The sequence below is a fragment of the Delphinus delphis genome, chromosome 19, assembly GCF_949987515.2.
Source record: "Delphinus delphis chromosome 19, mDelDel1.2, whole genome shotgun sequence".
NCBI lineage: Eukaryota > Metazoa > Chordata > Mammalia > Artiodactyla > Delphinidae > Delphinus > Delphinus delphis.
In genome coordinates, this window is record NC_082701.1 from 43,178,580 (window position 1) to 43,197,058 (window position 18,479).

At 55.9% G+C, this 18,479-nt stretch overlaps 1 protein-coding gene across 1 annotated transcript in view; it reads left to right on the forward strand.

The window, feature by feature from the left end:
• Positions 1 to 18,479, forward strand: part of KSR1 (kinase suppressor of ras 1) — a 148,177-nt gene that overhangs the window by 110,027 nt on the left and 19,671 nt on the right. Inside the window, exons 4-11 of the mRNA XM_059998060.1 lie at positions 651 to 1,110; positions 3,577 to 3,581; positions 6,103 to 6,163; positions 9,587 to 9,670; positions 11,270 to 11,331; positions 11,426 to 11,532; positions 13,265 to 13,433; positions 18,278 to 18,329. Of these exons, the coding sequence (XP_059854043.1) occupies positions 651 to 1,110; positions 3,577 to 3,581; positions 6,103 to 6,163; positions 9,587 to 9,670; positions 11,270 to 11,331; positions 11,426 to 11,532; positions 13,265 to 13,433; positions 18,278 to 18,329 (1,000 nt within the window). The remainder of the gene's footprint in view (positions 1 to 650; positions 1,111 to 3,576; positions 3,582 to 6,102; positions 6,164 to 9,586; positions 9,671 to 11,269; positions 11,332 to 11,425; positions 11,533 to 13,264; positions 13,434 to 18,277; positions 18,330 to 18,479) is intronic.

The following is an 18,479-nucleotide window of genomic DNA, read 5'->3' on the forward strand; positions in this document are numbered from 1 at the left end:
AGACACCACGGATGTGTCTTTTTTTTATGCCTTGACACCCGGCATATACTCGAATGAATGGACAGGCCGTGTCATTGAGTTGGAACCCCTGGAGCCTCAAGGCCTCAGGCAGAGAGTCACCACGAGGACAGCCAAAAGTCACTCAGAGGCTCCTCTCCAAAGGAAGTGGCTGTTGATCTCTTTCTAGCTGGATCTCTTTTCTAGTAAATTCCCAGGGCAATTTGCTGTCGGAAGGTCGGCGCAGCCTCTTTTCCCGATGATTGAGTTTTCTTGGAGGGGAGTTATCCCTTCGCACAGCCCAGCTTCCCTTCCCTAACTCTTAGGTCAGTCACCACTTCCCTCTCTGAGGTCTCCCACTTTGGGGGTGGGTTTCCTCGCCCGCTCCCCACAGACCTGCCAGCAGGAGCCCTGCGCATTCCCTCTCTGGTCCTCATTTTCCTCTCTGTAAATTGGGGACGGTGATATCTACGCTGGTGCCCCCGCAGCCAGCCAGATAGTGTGGAATTTAGTGTGTGTGCACCAGTGGCCTTAAACAGGTGAAGGCTGGCAGTTGGAGCCTCCGCTAAGGAACTGTGCTCCTGGGTCCTGGCCACCTCACCTGTGAATCCCTCCAGCCCCAAGCATCTGTGACTCGACTTCTTGGCCCGCAGGCGGAGACCACAAAGAGGACTCGGGCTGGAGTCCGTCGGATGCCCGACGGGAAAGTGGCTCTGGGCCTCCCGCGGACAGCCTCTCGCCAGCCAGCCTGCCCTGGCCCCCAGGAAGCTCCCAGCTGGGCAGAGTGGGCAGCGGTGCCCAGGGCCCACGCTCCGTCTCCGTGTCCGCTCTGCCCACCTCGGACTCCCCAAACCCCGGCCCCGGCGAGGGCCTCGCGGACGCCTGTATCTCCCTGCACACCAGCGGCCGACTGACGCCCCGCGCGCTGCCCAGCTTCATCACCCCGCCGACCACGCCCCAGCTCCGCCGGCACACCAAGCTGAAGCCGCCCAGAACGCCGCCCCCGCCCAGCCGCAAGGTCTTCCAGCTGCTGCCGAGCTTCCCCACGCTCACCCGCAGCAAGTCCCACGAGTCTCAGCTGGGGAACCGCATCGACGAGGTCTCCCCGATGAGGTAAGTGTTCCTGCCAGGCAGGTGCTGAGTTTGCCGTCTACTGAAAGTTCTGTCTGCAGTTTTCTCATTGTAAAGGTAACACAGGCTCGATTGAAAACGGACCAAATCAGCCAACATAGAAGCTGCAACGTGAAAAGTGAAAGATGCTGCCATCTCTCAGTCCGTTCCCCAGACTACCTTATCAGTTTGGGCCGAATCCTACTAGATTTCTTTCTGAACACACACACACACACACACACACACACACGCACACACAAAATGATACCATGTGTCAGCCAGGTTAGATTGGGTTATGCTGCAATAACAAATACCCCCAGATCTTTGGGTCTTAAAATAACAAAGATTTATTTCTTGGTCATGCTACCTGTCCGTCACGGTCAGCCTCATTTCAGATTCCAGGCTGGGACATTGTCTAGAACATCCCACTGTGGCAGAGGAAAAAAGAACTTTAGATGTTACAACCGAGTAATTAAATGCTTTTTCCTGAAAGTGCCACTCACCATTTACGGCCCTACCCAAACAACGGAACCAAGGAATGTCATCCTCCCCTGTGTGCAGAAGGGGGAATTAGAATATCATGTTGAAACCACTAATGATTATCAATTACTATGTACTCTGTTCTATACCCTATTTTTTTCAACTTACCTTTATTTCTGAGCACTTCATGTCAGTACCTCTTGAAACACCTCACTCTCTTATTTATTTATAAAAAAATTTTAATCTGTTTATTTTATAGGTAGTAACAGTCACATAGTCCAGTATCCAAAAGCTTTGTAGCTTGTGTAGAGCTTTGTAGAGTATAAAGTCACTCCCTACCATTTTTCCTTTTCCTTTCAGGAGCCAACCAGGTTATCAGTTTTGTATATATCTATAATTATTCAAACTACTACCTCATCTTTTTTTTTTTTTTTTTTTTTTTTTTTTTGCAGTACACGGGCCTCTCACTGTTGTGGCCTCTCCCGTTGCGGAGCTCAGGCTCCGGACGCGCAGGTTCAGCGTCCATGGCTCACGGGCCTAGCTGCTCCATGGCATGTGGGATCTTCCCGGACTGGGGCACGAACTCGTGTCCCCTGCATTGGCAGGCGGACTCTCAACCACTGCACCACCAGGGAAGCCCTACCTCATCTTTTTAACTTTTTTTTTTTTTACCTCTTTCCAGTGTATAGTTTAACTAATTCCTCCCCTCTTGATGGACATTTAGGTTCTTTTGCTATTACAAAAATCGCCCTTGTCAATATACCCTTGTGGACAGGGCAGAAGGGGAGGAGGGAGTTTTCTTTGAGTGCCTCTTACTTTCTTGTACTTCTGAGGGTTGGAGACCTGGCCCCTCTCCTGACATGGTCTTTTTTGGTCTCGCGTGGGCTTGTTCCCCCATCCCAGTGCAGGCTATCTTGGGTCCCTTATGGGATAGACCCTGGACATCTCTGATGGTTTTGAGTGTGTGTCACCCAAGGAGAGAAATCTACCTGTGACCTACCTGCCACTCTCGATCAGGCTGTCCTGCTGGGGCCTGGATCCTCCCTCCTCCCCCCACCCCCCAAAAGGGCTGAGCCTTCCTCCCCCTCTGGATCTTCTCTCAGGAAGCACAGTGATAATGACCATGTGGAAACATGGACACGGGTCCATCAGAGGGCATCTCAGTGGGCAAACCCCAGTGCATCTCTTTCCTCATTTTTTTCCCTTAAAAGAGTGTTAGGAGGGCTCTGGTCTCACCCCCAGCTCTGGGTAGAGAACAGAGCCTCGGGCAGATGACACTACTTCCTCAGATCCCACCGTTGGTGAGCTGGGCCTTGGGCCCTGAGATTCTGAGTCAGGTCCCCACAAAGCCACCAAAACTGGCACTGACATGGGTGCTCAGGCCACCCTGCTGCCCTCAATGAGCCCTGAGGGTGGACTGAGTGGCCTGGGTTCCTAGCTCTCTTCGTCCCTGGGACAGCGGCACCCCCGGGAGGCATCGCTCAGGGCACGTCCTGGCCTGGCCCTGCTTGGGGGCTGCCTCTCTGCTCTTACAACTGTCCTCCTCACCTCCTGCCCCAGCCACTTCCTCCCTGGCTGCCTGAGCCCCCCTCCTGCCTGGGCCGAGCACCCCTCCTTCCAGGGCTCTGGGCAGGGCTCCCACACCTACAGGCACATGACCTTGGGAGACTGTGAGCCTGTTTCCTCAGCTGTGAAATGGAGTGAACTCTAATTACCATGCAGGTGGCTGGCGAGGCTTAGAAAAGCTAATGTATTAAAGTGCAGGGTTTAGCTCCATTGTCCACTGGTGGGGGACCGGGGGAGCTACCTCTGGCCCTTCTCATTGAGGAAACGTTCCCCGGTCACTTAGCCAGCCTGGCCCCATGCCCCAGGCGCTCAAAGTCCTCGTCCGAGTACCCTGCCTGCTCCCACCCAAGGGCTGATGTTCTGGGAAACACCAGGCCAGTGCGGTGACATAATCCTACTTTCTGTCTTTTTTGTCTCCTGCAGGTTCGGTAAGAGTGATTCATTTTCATCCCCTCTGCCACCCAGGAGTCCTGTTTGTGTCGCTGTCCCCATCAAGGGTGGATTTCTTCGACCCTCTCTTAGTCTGCTGGCCTTTCTATGGTCCAGAAGCAGAGATGCTGGGCAGGAAAATAGCTCTAGGACAGGGAACCTTCAGGTGACGAGGTGGCCCAGCCAGCAGCCTCTCTGAGAAGCGGAGACCTTGAGAGCGTCACAGTCCGCGGACAGCCCTATGGGGGGGTCCCACTTGCACCTTGCTGCTCCCCCGCCAGGTGACCTCTGACAGGGAGTGTTTACCAGCTGGGCTGCCATGGTGACGCCTCGCTCCCGGGAGAGAGGCACTGTCTGTCTGGTGTAGGTGGACGGTAGCCATACGCAGAGCCTAGCTGACGTCTCGGGACCCCTCTGTTCAGGAGAGGAACTTCCCTGGAGGCAGGAACGTGGTCGGCTCTGAATGAGGCCCTGAGAGATCGGAGGGTGCGAATATCCCCTTGGGAGGGGACGAGGATGCCTAGGCAACCTCTGAGTCCCTTGTCTGCCTCTGGGTTGAGAGCTGGTTCTTGCACGTGGCTGTGCTGTCAAAGTAGAGGGAAGTGACCTCTGGGGTCTGCTTTTGATGGTCTCAGTGGAAATGCAGAGACGTCTGGCTTTTGCCTGAGCAAAACAGCTTATTTTTGTACTGTCCTGAGCTGGCTAAGCAGAGTGATGAGGCTGTCAGCAGGGTCTTAGACATGCGGAGGGGCAGTGACTCTGCCAGAATGGATCTGACTGCAGGACCACCGGGGTGAGAGAGGAGGGAGGGGGCACGTCCCTGTCCCCAGGGCACAGGCAGAAACTCCCAGGGCACTTCCCAGAGGCTTGGAGGAGAATCCAGCACTTGCATCCCTAGGACAGCCTGGCCCTGCCATTCCCAGCTGCTATAGTAATTCAGGGACCATAGCAGTGAGGCTGCTTCCCCAGTTTTCCAGGAAGGCAGGACGAGGCCTTCAGGACCAGTATTTCATCTCCATCAGGGACAGCCTCATCTCACCTCCCTCCTACCTATCCCAGGCCTGTGGCAGACATTACAAATCAATCGTAGGTTGCATTCAGAGATAGATGGTTAAAATCTCATTTTCCCATAGTCTGTTTCTCCTAGACTGGCAACCTAACCCCTTTTTGACCCATGTACTTTGATGGCTTTGGCTACTGACTGGGGTAGGGTGGCCCCCACCCCCAGGACGGAGTTGGGAAGAGGCAGCCCCATGGCAGACGTGCTGGCGAGATTGTGGGTTCAACTATCAGGGGGTGGCAGAGGACTTTTCGTTCCGATCAGACTCCCCCCTTGGTGTAGGAGGAAAAGTCAGTACCTCCATCACTCCCTTCTCCTGTGGCTGGGTGTGTGGTACTTGGCCTTGAGTGAACCATCACTTATTGAGCGCCAGCTGTGTGCCAGGCCAGCATGGGGTGGAAGCCTGACTCAGAGGGTATGAGATGGCCACAGATCACTGGAGCACTGTGTTCCTGACCTTTCTGGGGCACAGATCTATTTGATAATTGGATAAAAGTGTAGACTCTCTTTCTAGGGGAAAGCGCACATCATTCTGCTTACCAGTCCAGAGGGTTCCCAGAGCCCCTGAGGGTTCCCATCCATGGGCTCAGTTAAGAACCCCTGCTCTAGGAGGAGATAGGCAGTGTTGAGTATGGGCAGAAGGGAGAGGGGGGAGGGGGGTGCCCTGGTGGAGGAGGGGAGATGGGGTTAGACATGTGGGCTGCTGGTGGATGGACAGATTGCTTTCAGCTGCTCCCCTACTGCTTGCCCTATTATACCACGAACACCAGGGATGCCTGTTCTTATGAGGAAGCCAGGATTGGAGAGAGAGGCCAGGGTGCCCTCTAGGAAGGCAGGCAAAGCTCGTGGCCTGAGACTTCCCCAAAGGCTCAGACTGAGTGCCCGGCTGGGGCTGGACTACGTGGGAGCAGGTAAAGCTTCGCCTCGTCTTCCCTCTGCCTGCCGGGCTCTGGCATTGGTGGCTCTCAGAGCAGAATCCTCAAGGTGCTTGTGACTGGAAAGCTAGGTATGCCACAAGGCCGACCAGCCTCAAGCCCTCCGCCAAGGGTCAGGCAGCTTCTGCTCGCTTCCCAAGAAGCAGCCAGGATTGGTGGCCTGTGGGTGCATCCGCAAGGAAGTGCAAGAGACGGGGGGGAGCGGAGCTGCTGTCCTCACCTTGGCTTTGCCTCCCGCCAATGCTAGAAACCTCACGGGGACCATTTCTGAACTGTCTGCGGAGGCTAAGTGGTACCATTTGTTTGCGGGGGGGCCCAAGTGTGAGGCTGACCACACTGGCCCCCTCTGGTCTCGCCTGGCCGTCTCTGTCTTGATTAGCTGCAGGTTCAGGGAACTGTCCCTCTGCCATATGGCGGTCCCTCCGTACCGCCCTAGCCTGTGATGTCTGAGAGAAAAGGTCACAGGCACACGCCGTCCCCAGCAGGGCCCCCTCGGCCTGCCTGACCTGGCCCTTTTCCCCGCAGATCTCCTGCACGGATCCCCACAGATGGTACGAAGGGACATCGGGCTCTCGGTGACACACAGGTAGGCCCAGCTGGGCTGGGGCGGGGAGGGGGCACAGAGCTGGGCTGGGGCCCATATAAGCTGAGCCCCCACCAGGGGGTCGCTCTTCAGTGCGTGGGGAGGGGCTGTCCTGACTCCCGTCTCTCAGGGCTCTTTGCCTCCGGTCTGTCTGTCCACGCCTCTGTGGACACGACCCGGCACCCACCTGGAGCCCCTGCCTGTCACCAGCAGCCTTTGGGACTTGCTGGGCCCTTTCCTGCCCCTCCTTGGGTCTCTTCCTCAGTCTGCTGGGGAAAAACAGGTCCCAGGAGAAACAGGGTCAAAGGCCCAGGGAGGGGCCGAGAGCGTCCTCTGGGTCCAGCACGGCATCAGTTACGTGGACATAACTGGCCACACGTCAGAGCCCCGTGGAACGTGCTGAAACTCCAGACCCCATCCCTAAGGTTCTCGGGTTGCCAGTCTGGATTCCAGCAACTTCCGGTGACTCTGGCACTCACGCAGCTGGCGTGACTGATGTGGGCCCATAACGTGGACAGCCCAGAGGCCTCGGCCTCAGCGCTCGTGAGGCTGGCGTGTGCTGCCAACAGCAGCTCCGGGCGGCGTCTCGTTCCGCCCCGCGCCGATGGCCAGCAGGATGGTCCCTTGGGATGCGTGGTGCTCTGGCCGCCCCATTAAAGGATGCTGTGAACACAGCAGGGCCCACTCATTTCCCCCCGGAGCGTGAGCTGCACTCCAGCCTGTGCGGGAGGCCAGCCTCGGATCCTCACCCAGCGGTGCAGACTCGGCTCGCGGGGCTTGAGTCATTTGCCCGAGGTCACGTGGCCACCGAGACGCTGCTTGAGCCCCGTGGCTGGTGCCCAGGCACCTCTGTTGAGAGCCTTGGCAGGGCCGGGACGCCTGTACCCCGGAGCCTCGGGGAGGAGAGCCTCCGGCACCAGGGGAGGCTGTCTGAGTGAAGGTCTGAGAGCCTCCCTCTGTCCCACCCGGTGTCCAGTGCGATCTTCCCAGCCGTGAGAGGGCAGGACCTCTCCTGTTCCCTCTCCGGTGGGGACCCCCCCATCGCCCATCAGCAGGAATCCCTCCCAGCCTCAGTTTCCCCCTCTACGGCTGGGACTTGCTCTCAGTCCTGTCGTGAGGGTAAAATGGAGTGAAGTGCATGTGGGGCTCACGCGTCCAGCCCTGGGGAGCGCTGGGTATTTAACCTCTGCCTCTAGCCGGAGAGAGGCCGACTTAGCCAAGGGACACCGGGATCAGTTCTGTTTCATTTTTGCCCCGGCTGCCCCTGGTTGCACAGAGGATTTGCCAGCTGGACCCCGAGTGCTTCCCAGGCTGCCGCTCCCTCCACCCGGGCAGCAGTACCCCTCTTGTCTGGCATGGCCAGGCTGCCCTGCCTGCCTGGGTTCCGGGCGTGGGTATGCGACATCACCGTCATACCCTCTTGGTTTTTCTAAATTCATGATCCAGGCCTCTCTCGACAAGAAGCTCTGAAGGTTTTTGGTCCCATCGTGAGGGGAGAAAACCGTCCCATGACGCTCACCCCGCCCCTTCCACCTCCCTGGCCCCTGCCCCTTCTCCGGCTGAGCCCCGAATCTCATTTCCACCTGCTTTCAGGACTTCCTGGTGGAGATCATTTCACATACCACTGAGCTGCTCCCCTTCCCCCCTTGTTGACATGAGAGGAGATTAAATACCAGAGAGAAGGAGAGTGTGGTTCCCAGGTGGCCAGATCCGGGCTCCTTCAAAAGCGTTCCAAGGGGGTGGGCGTCTTTGTCCTTTTGCCCCACAAGCTCCCATCTTGACTGAGCAGAAGCAGTGACGTTCAGGCCCACAGTCCAGGCTCTGCACGTTCATACAGCACGCGAGCGACCCCCCCAGATCCCTGTGAGGGGAGAGTGCTGGCCTCATCTGCAAAGGCTTTGACCCATCCCACAGCCAGTAGTTGGCAGGATTCAAAGCCAGTGTGGTCGGGCCCCAATGCCCACGCCTTTCCCCTTATTTTCTGGCCCAGGGGTCTCTTATAGAGCCGTGCTCTGGTTCAGAGACCTGGGGTCCCGGGTCACACAGGGACTGTGTGACCTCGGGAAAGTCACCTAACCTCTCTGAGCTGGTTTCCTTGCTTGTGGACTAAGAATCGCAGACCTGCCTAACTCCCAGGGGTGGTCACTCCCAGGAGTAAGCTAATGTTCATGGACGCATCACAAACTGTTCCCCAAACACTGTTGCTGTTTGTTCTGTTGTTACTATGATATACAACGCTTTAAAACATCTAGTCCTCCAAAAATGTGAGTTCTTTCTGCCCTCAGGCCTCCCCACCCTATGAATGGACCTTGGACCTTTTCTCTGGAGGATACCACCCACTCTCTCCCCATCGTCCTTTCCAATATATCTTTTGTGTTTTTTTTAAAACTTTATTTAGTTTGGATTGAAATACATTTATAATTCAAAGCTCAAGAGGTCTGAAAGGGTATATATATGACAAAAGTGCCGCTGCTGCTGTCACCAGGTCCCAGTTCCCCCTGTAGGCAGATCTTGGCTCTTTCTTGTGTGTCCTTCTGGAGATATTTTTATATAAGCAAAGACATATGTATATTCCTCCGCCTCCTTTTTTGTTTTCACACAAATATTGCATATATTATACACACTGTTCTATCCTTTGCTTTTTTTCTTGTTAAAGTCGAGGCATAATTTATATAGAGCTAAGTACACAAATAAATTCTTACATATGTATACACCCACGTATGCCACCCAGAGGAAGATTCAGAGCCTCCACATCCCAGAACGTTTTCTTTGGCTCTTCTCAGTCCGCAGTGCTACCACCCAGAGGTACTTTTCACTTCTGTCATCATAGGTTAGTTTTTCCTGTACTTGAACTTCACATAAGTGGAGTTGTGTTGCATTGTACCTTACTTTTTTCACTGACAGCATAATTTAATGATCACTGCCTATTTGTGCAAAAAGAGCTTCCTTATTTTACTTTCCGGCTGCGTGGTATTCGGTTGTGTGCACGGATCATACTTTATGCAGTCAGTCACCTGTACGCCTAAACGACACAGCTTGTTTCTCGTCTTTTCTGCCACAAACATGCTACAGTGAGTAACCTTTTCAGTGCGTCGTTTGACACCCGTGGGAGCATCTGTTGGATGAATTCCTGGCGCTGGAATCGCTCTGTGTGCGCACTTAGGATTTTGATTGCTTTTGCCGAATTGCCTGCCAGAGAGCTGGCGTCGGTGACCACACCAGCTTTGGGACTTTGGCAATGAAGACTTTGTGACTAAGAAATCTGAATGCCTGGGGGAAGCAGTGGCCCCTGGGTGTCCCTGCCCTGCCTGCGAGAGGGTGCCCGGGGCTCTGGGATGGAACCAAGTCTCCTGGTCTCTCTGCGGCTTTGTGGACCCTTCTCCATCCTGGCCCCTCTGAGCATTTCTGTGTGTCCACCCCCTGCAGGTTCTCCACCAAGTCCTGGCTGTCGCAGGTCTGCCACGTGTGCCAGAAGAGCATGATGTTCGGAGTGAAGTGCAAGCATTGCAGGTGATGGGCGGGGCGTGGCAGGGGTGGCAGAGGGGAGCAGACTCCGTACTTTTAGTTTAATAATAGTCTTGCTACCTGATTCTTGGCCTTAGGTCAAGTCGGAGTTCAAAGGAACTCCTTTGAGAGTTCCTAAACCTATTCATAATCTCAGCACACCAGGGAGTGATCAGCCCTCTCTAGGAAGATTAAGGGAGCATCAGACACAGCACTCTTAGAAGAAGGGAATATTTGAGGTGGGCTCTGAAGGATGAATAGAAGTTTACCAGGTAGACTAAGGAGGAAAGAGAATTCCAGGCCAAGAGAGCATCTTGTACAAAGGCAGAGAGGAACGGCAGGACTGTTCTGGAAACTGTAAGGAGTTCTGAAGTCAGCCTTACGTGTTAGCACACAAGGAATGGGGAAATGGGGACAGGGAATGGTAGAAACAGAGAAGTGGCTCATGGTACTTCCAGAAGAGAGTGAGGGGAGAATGTAGATTCTATACAAATTCAACATTTTTTCCTACTGTTGTGGTCTCTGGTAGGAAAGAAAGGCAAGGATAGTGAACAATGTAGGGTGAGCAGAGTCTGTCCCCTGCTGTCTGGCTGCCCTCACCTTATAGAGGATGGACCTGGAGTCTGCTCCCAGTCTACTTCGCCCCTGTGTTGCTGTGTGACCTGGGGCAAGGTGCTTGCCCTTTCTGGGCCTCATTTTTGTCAGGTATACATCTGGGAAGATGATTCCAGGTCTCTCTATCCATCAGGATTGCTCCAAGGATCTGAGCTAGTGTGTATAGTTAAAGCGTTTGGGCTCCTGCCAGACTGTAGGTGATGGGTCTCATGTGTGTCAATTGGATAAGTTGTGGTTAGGAGAGTCATCAGGAAAACGCAAAGGAGATGCCAGACCTTTCTCACCAGTCTAGGTCTTTTGTGGCTCCTGGCCATTTGGCTTTAAATTGGGGACCTCCAGCACCCTTTCAAGTAATACCTTTCATGCAGAGAGCACAGGATAACCTCTGAGCCCCAGGCTCTCCTGCAATTGCAGTGAAGTTGGTAGAGCCCCAGCCATCGGCCCATTTGATCAACGAGAACCCCAAGAGGGGGTTCAGCCGGCAGAACCAAACCAAGAATCCAGCTCTTTCCACTTCTGCCACTCTGGTCCTCAGACCACGTGGCCTGTGTAGGAATGTAGCAGGAGGGGCTGCCCCTTGCTTCCCTGGGACCCTTTGGTAATGGAAACATTTTCCTTCTAATTCATCTCTTTTAAGTTCAGACTTGTCTCAAGCTTTCTGAACATGGGTAGAGGGTCTCCTTTTGTTTAGAAAAGAGAAATCGCTGTGTGACCCACAGCAAGTTAAAATGGGTGTAATCAAACGTGCTTTGACGTGAAGATTGGGCAGGTGATAGCAGGAACACGGTCGTACGCAACAGATAGTAGCTGCTAGTACTATTAACATCAGATGTTCTACACGCTTAAGCTCATGTTTGTTGAGACATTTGTGGGAGCTGAGGCAGTCATGGTTGAGTGTTGCACAAAACTTCCAGGCAGTGCTTCCGAGCCCCTGCGTGTGTCCCGGGGTCCCGTGTGGCTTTCGTGCACTGACCCTGCCTTCGTTACCAGGTTGAAGTGTCACAACAAGTGTACAAAAGAAGCCCCCGCCTGTAGAATATCCTTCCTTCCGCGTGAGTGTCCTGCGCTTCCCCCTTCTGGATTTGGGGTGCATCTTTCTTGAACCTGTTTCCTGCTGATGGTTACCACGCCCCTCTTTTTAAACAGTACCCAGGCTTCGGAGGACAGAATCTGTCCCCTCGGACATCAACAATCCGGTGGACAGAGCAGCTGAACCCCATTTCGGAACCCTCCCCAAAGCACTGACCAAAAAGGTATAATGTGAGGCGAACCCTCACCCAGGGTTCCTTTCTGTGAAGCACCCCCAATGGGGAGGTCCAGCAGGGGAGCAGGATACTGCAACCCGGGGTGTGTGGCCAGAGGGAGGCCTTTAGGGATCCCATATTTAGCCGTTTCGTAGATTTCACATTTGTGTCCAAATCTTAGTTGTGTGCCCATACCCCCCCTCCCCTATTTTGAGCCACCATTTCCTGAGTACTTACACTGAGTCGGGAACTTTTTCCATTGATACCTCATTCGATCCCCACAGTAGTTCTGAAAGTCACGTGCTGATGTCACCTCCATTATTTTTCTTTCTTCGGCCGCGCCACACGGCTGACGGGATCTTAGTTCCCCGACCAGGGATCGAACCTGCGCCCTCGACGGTGAAAGCGCAGAGCCCTAACCACCGGACCGCCAGGGAATTTGATATCACCTCCATTTTACAGATGAGGAAATTGAGCACGAGGTCCCCCGTGAATGAGAGGCCGGCCCAGGGTGCATGGGTGCTGTGGGGGGCAGGCCCGTGGGGTTGTGCTCCCGTCGGGCCCCTGACGCCTGCCTTGGCGGTTGGCACACAGCAGGCAGCGAGGAAACGTTTGTATTGAATGCTGAGCGAATAAACAACCCCGTGAGGCAGCAGCTGATGCCCCTGCTGTGTAGACAGTGCACCGTGTGGCTCAGAAGGGTGGGTTGATTCATCCAAGGTCACACAGCTGCTGAGTCGGGGCTGGGATTCAACCTGCCTCGAGCTAGCCCCCTGCCCTGGCTGGCCTGGCCTGACTGGGATGGAGGGTCTGGCCTTGACATGTGAGCGGACAGAGTGAGGGCCAGTGGTTGCAGCCCCCTCCCCCCTTTAGCTTGGCAAAAGGCAGTGTGGGTGGTCGCTGGACAGTGAAGCCCACTGCATGGCTTTGGTGGATTCCAGAGTCTACCGTGCATCCCAGAGCCTTGAGGGCCTGCAGAGGAGAAACCGGTTGAACGTAGCATTTAACCCAGCTTGGCCCCAACTTTTTTGACCAGGAATCCCTCCCCAACCCCCTGAGGAATTGGTGTGTGGTCTGGGAAACACTGGTCAGGCCCAGGGTCCCCCCCTGATGTAGACTCAGTCCCCCCAGTAGCCCTCCCTCAGGTGGCCCTCTGGCCTTGCTAGGGCCCACGCCACTGAATGTCCTAGCCGGCAGGTCCCCCTGCTGAGTGGAGGGAGCATTTATTAGGCACCCACTGTTACCACCCACCAAACAGAGGCTTGTCAGAGGCTGAATTTAACTCGTTAGAAGAGCCTCCTCTGTAGCCAGAGCAGAGCCAGGCCCTGGGTGTATGACAAGCAGGTGTGGTCCTTGCTCTCGGGGGACACACACAGCGTGGTGGAGAGAGAGTCTTCAGAAAACCACCCAAGACGCCTGCAGCTGACAAACCGTAGTTCAAGTGCCCTGATGGAATGTGCTGGGAGCCATGGGGGGATAAAGGGGAGGAGCACGCCCCGGCCAGGACTGGGGAAGGACTTCGGGGAGGAAAGGACGCTTGAGCTGGAATAAGAAAGATGAGAGGAGCCCTCCAGGGGATGGACGTTGAGGTGCGCGTCTCCCTGTCCCGTTCTCCCCTCAAATATTAGACCCATAAAACGCCAGGATGCCCTGGCTGACCTCCTCCGTTTTAGGCGGGGAGGGGTGGGGGGCAGGCGGGGCTGGGCGGTCCCTGCCACTGCCTGTGTCTCTGGTTCCGCAGGAGCATCCTCTGGCCATGAACCACCTGGACTCCAGCAGCAACCCGTCCTCCACCACGTCTTCCACGCCCTCCTCGCCAGCGCCCTTCCCGACGTCGTCCAACCCACCCAGTGCCACCACGCCCCCCAACCCCTCGCCCGGCCAGAGGGACGGCAGGTTCAACTTCCCAGGTACCACACCTTGGGGCTTTCTCGGGCCTCAGGGGTGGGGTTGCATGTCCCTTCTCTGCACACCCCGGCAGGCTCAAGGTCAAACACTGCCGCCACTAAGAGCACTTGCTGGGAGCCAGGCTCTGTGCCGAGCTCAAGAGCATCCCCGTATTTAAACTTGCTGTGATTGCACCCATTTTACAGATGGGGACGCAGGTTCAGAGGGAGCAAGTGGCTTGCCCTGAGCTGCACAGCATGTAAGCTGCAGAGGTGGGATCAAAGCCAAGTCTGATGTAAAGCCTGGGTTTTTTTCTTTTTTTAATTTATTTAATCTATTTATTTTTGGCTGCGTTGGGTCTTCGTTGCTGCGCGCAGGCTTTCTCTAGTTGCGGCGCTACTCTTTGTTGCGGTGCGCCGGCTTCTCATTGCGGTGGCTTCTCTTGGTGCAGAGCACGGGCTCCAGGCGCGCCAGTTCAGTAGTTGTGGCTCGTGGGCTCTAGAGCGCAGGCTCAGTAGTTGTGACGCACGGGCTTAGCTGCTCCGCGGCATGTGGGATCTTCCCGGACCAGGGATCGAACCCGTGACCCCTGCACTGGCAGGCGGATTCTTAACCACTGCGCCACCAGGGAAGCCCCAAGCCTGGATCCTTGACCTGATCCCAACGCTGCCCTCCCATGCATGGGGTGGCTTCTCCTGGGCGTTGTTCGCTCACTCGGGGCTTCTGAGCTCCCAGGAAGCAGGACAGGCAGCACGGGGGGCTGGGGCAGGCCCAGAAGGCTGGGGCGAGGGAATCCGGGGCTCTGTGGCTTACCTGCTCTGTGGTCTGGACAAGCTGCTTAAAGGGGTGCTTTGGTTCCCTTTTCCATAAAACAAGAGACCGTGTGAGGCTGGGCTTAGGCTATCCCCCTTGCATGGATGAGGCCACGGAGTCCACCGGGGAGTGCGTGCCAGGGCAGAGCTGACCTCTGACCATGGCCCCGGCTGCCCCGGCTCTAGAGGGACAGGGACCCCGCCACTCGGCCAGGCCTGGGGTGTCCCACCTCCCCCAGCAGCAGAGCAAAGCCCACTCACCCGTCCGGGATTGAACTCCGGCCCTGGCCTCCCAGGAGGCCCCTTGCAGTTGGTCTTGGCCCTCGGTGTGTTTCAGGTGGCAGCTCAGGGGAGGAGGGCGGCTGGGATATTCTAGTTTGCTCCGGACCCAGCCAGGCCCACTGCCAGCTTCAGCCCGTGGAGTGCCAGGCCAGGCCCCACCTGTCACTGGCCCCTGGGGCTCCAGGCTGGGGAGGACAGAGGCACAGCTCTCCCTGTGCCAGGGGAGCCCTGGCTGGGGCAGCTGGCAGGAGGCCAGGCAGCCTCTCTGGGCCCATCTCCCCAGGGTCCCAGGGATTTCTTTTGGGGGATGGTGAGACTTTTAAGAATCCTTCTTCTTTTTTGCCTGCCCCTTCACCTTAACACACATGTGGCTGGACATCTCCCGACATGAGTGTGTCGTCCCGAGCCCACCTCTCCCTCCCCAGAGACCCAGCGACGGCCCCGCGTGATCGCCCTCCTCTCGTGTTCTGCTCTGTCATTGTTATGCTCTGAAACTGGGCCTTCTGCTGAACGTCCTAGTTTGGGTTTTTCTGAAAGGAAGGGCCTGTTTGAAAAACAACAGCCAGTGAAAAAGTCCTTTGTGTGATGTCTGCCAGAGCTTCTCAGCTTTCCCTGATGTCCCCAGGCTGGCCTCACATTGTCCCCTGCACAGAGCCCTCTCTCTCCAGGATCTGCTCTCTCTCTGGTCACGGGCTGGGCTGGTCTGGCTGTTAAGGTGGGAAGGGACCTCCTCCTACCGTCCACCCACTCTATTGTGGGGAGCATTTCTGTGTATCTCCGTGGCTAACCCTGGGGCGAGGTTATTGTTTTGGATGGTGACTCCTAGTGACCGAAGCCTCAGGACTTGCAGGTGTGAATGCGGGCCGGGGGATTTTTCCCTTCTGCACCCAGCACTGTTCAGTGTTTTCAGAATCTCCCGTTGTATTTTGCCCTCCTGGGCTCATGCGCAGTTCACAGAGGAGAAGGGGGCCTGGGAGGTGAATGGAATTGGCCAGGGCTCTACAGCAGGGTGTTCCCTGGGACTGGGTCTCCAAACCCCAGCCCTCCGGTACAAGTGCCTTTACTCCTGGGGGCTCCTGCTAATAACCGCTTCCTCCCAGCTCTTCTCCTCCTTCCTCCGTGGAAGCTGGGGCAGGGCAGGTGGGGCAGGGCTGCCCCAGCCCTATAACCAGCCCCTCTCCCCCGAGCCCGTGCCTCCGTCCCCTCTCCTGCTGCTGCATTTGCTGTTGTGTGTGTGACTTACCTGCTCTTCTGTTTAAAGCTGCCTACTATATGCATCCTAGACAGCAGTTTGTCTTCCCAGGTGAGTCCTTTGCATGGTTCCACCAACTGCCCCTTGACGTGACCCGCCTCCGTCCAGCCCTGTCCCTGGGCGCCTTGGAGGTACCTGAGTCTCACACCCACCTATTTTGAGAGCTGACTGTCTGTTGAGGCTGGGCAAGGGGGCAGAGGGAGTAGCCTTGAGGCTGGCCCTTCACAGGAGCAGTGCCTTCCTGGGAGGACCCTTGGCATCCATCCAGTCCTTCGTCTTGCACAGACACTTCAGGCAACTTGTCCAGGGTCACACTAGGAGGTGGCAGAAACCCAGTCTGCAGAATAAGGGGAGAGGATCTCTTGCTGATGTCTTATGAGCATCTGACAAGATATCTTCCTCTATATAATGGCGGGGAAACTACTACCCCATCTTAAAGAAGGGGATGCCAGTCTGGGAAGGTCAGCAGCCTTCGGCTTACTCGGCGGGCCTCACCTTCCAGAGCCTTGTCACACAGCGCCATCTGCTGGCAGTTGTTGGAAATGCCTCCAGGGCAGAAAGTTTATAAAGAAGAAAACTTTCAGGAAGACATTCTCGTTGATTCCCTTCCACAGAAATTGTTTTGTACACCTTCTGTGTGCCAGCCTTTGCATTTGACCATATTCCTGCCCCTAAGGAGTTTATACAATTAGTACTTATTTCTCTGGCTGGAGGTGACAAGCAATAGTACACGTAATCTGCAACTTTAATTCTGAACTCGACCATATGAAGGTTCTGTGTGTTTTAGACAAAGACTGTAGCTAATTTTTTTTTCCCTGGATGAAACAGGTCTGTCTTGAAGTCCTGGTATTTTGGTTATTCCAGGCTTTTCTGTTCCCCAGCCCAGCTCCATGAGGGGAGTGACCGGGAGCCCCTGTTAGTTCTTACAGGCCCACCCCAGCGGTTTTGCAGGCTGTGCAGGCTGGCTGGGCTCAGGGCCAGGCTCCCTGCGCTGCTCTGTGGCTTCACACCCATTTTTTCCGTGGTTCCCCTCCAAGAGCCTCCCTGGTTACTGCTCTAGGGTGACGTACAGGGGAGCACCCCTGAAAGCATGGGGAAAACGTGCGGTTCTTCTTCCAGAAGGGTCCATCTTGCTCTGAAGATATGTCAGGGGGGAGAGAAGGGAAATATAGTTCTATTAAAACAAATGTGGACATATCTGGAGCAGAATGCAAAATGCACTCTTAATGTTTAAGGAAACGTATGAAGCTTCAGAGACATTTTGCCTCACCCCCAACTTGGGGTGCGGTCTCTCCCCAGACCCCCACCTCCCCATGTTCCCCCGTCCCCGTGCATGTGTTTATCTTCTGTGGAAACATGTGAGCAGCGTTGGCTGGGTGGAAACACCAGGCCGCCCTTGACAGTCTGCAGACACAGTGTAGCGGTGTCTGGAAGAGCCTTAGAAGAGGCTTCCGGGTCTAGGATTCCCCAGAAATTGTACACAGGATGTTGGGTGCATGTGTGCATTTCCCTAAGAAGAAGGCCCACGACCTCTATCAGACTCTCCAAGTATGACAGAGATGTTGAGAAAGCTACAGGGGTAGCCTTGGAGAAAGCCCAGAGGGAGGTTTGCTGGCTGGTGGGGGCGCTGTTTGTCCTAGAGAACAGGGAGAGGCCCTGATTAGCTCAAGCCACTGCCACCTCCAGTCTCTTCTTTTGCTGAAAAGAGGAGCAAGGGGCCCACCCAGGCCTGGGGCTGCCAGCCTTCCCGAGTGCGATTAGAAGGGACCAGAGAGGACAGAAAGAAGCCAGCGGCAGAAGCAGCCGTGGGGCATTTGGCCTGTAACATGTTGGCCCCACACTGCGGTGACCATCTGTCCTGTGTCCCCTGGATGTGGGGCTTTCAGTGCTGAAGCTGGGAAGGCCCCAGTCTCAGGGGTCAGTGCCAGCTGCCCAATCCTGGGGCCCCCGGCGTGTGGACCGTGCATTGCTCTCTGCCCAGAGGCTGCCCCACCAGCCACCCAAACCCTGAAGCTAAGGGGATGGGGCCGCTGGTTCCCACCAGCAGTCCCCGGCGGCTGTGCCAGGCACCACGTGACACTAGTGAGCCACCTGCGAGTCCGGCCTTTGGCCTCTGCTGGCCCGAGAGTCTCCCCACTCTCAAAGGGAGCCTCGGAGCTGTGGAGGAGGGTCTGGCCCACACACCCGGTAAAGAGCAGCCCTGTCGCTTTCACCACTTGCTTGTCTGGGGCGGTTTGGCCACGGGGCGATGGTGGTGACTGAGAAGTCTCAGCCTCCTCCCCCACGGGAGTCCCTTCCCAGGGCAGAGCTGTGTGGGCAAAACCGAGGACCGTGGAGGCTGCGTCCGTGTTCTGTTTTAGGAAAAGCCCAGGGGAAGTGGCCCCGGAGCACGTGTGCAGCCCAGCGAGGGGCTGCTGGCGGAGCACGCTCGGCCCTGCGGTTGCTGGCTTCGCAAACACCGTGTATTCTGGGGGAGTGGAAGGGGGTCTCATGCCTCATGTTTGTTTTCTGTTTCCTCCAGACATTTCGGCATTTCCTCAGGCAGCCCCATTCGCCGAGGCGGACAGTTCCCGGTAGGCAGCCCTGCGCTCTCTCCTCCTTGGGGACTTGTTAAAGCTGGACGCACATCCCTGACCGCCTCCCACCTCCACCTTTAAATCTCTGACCCTCCCATTCCAGACCTTGCCATGTACCTGGGCAGCCAGATGGGACACGCTTGGGCT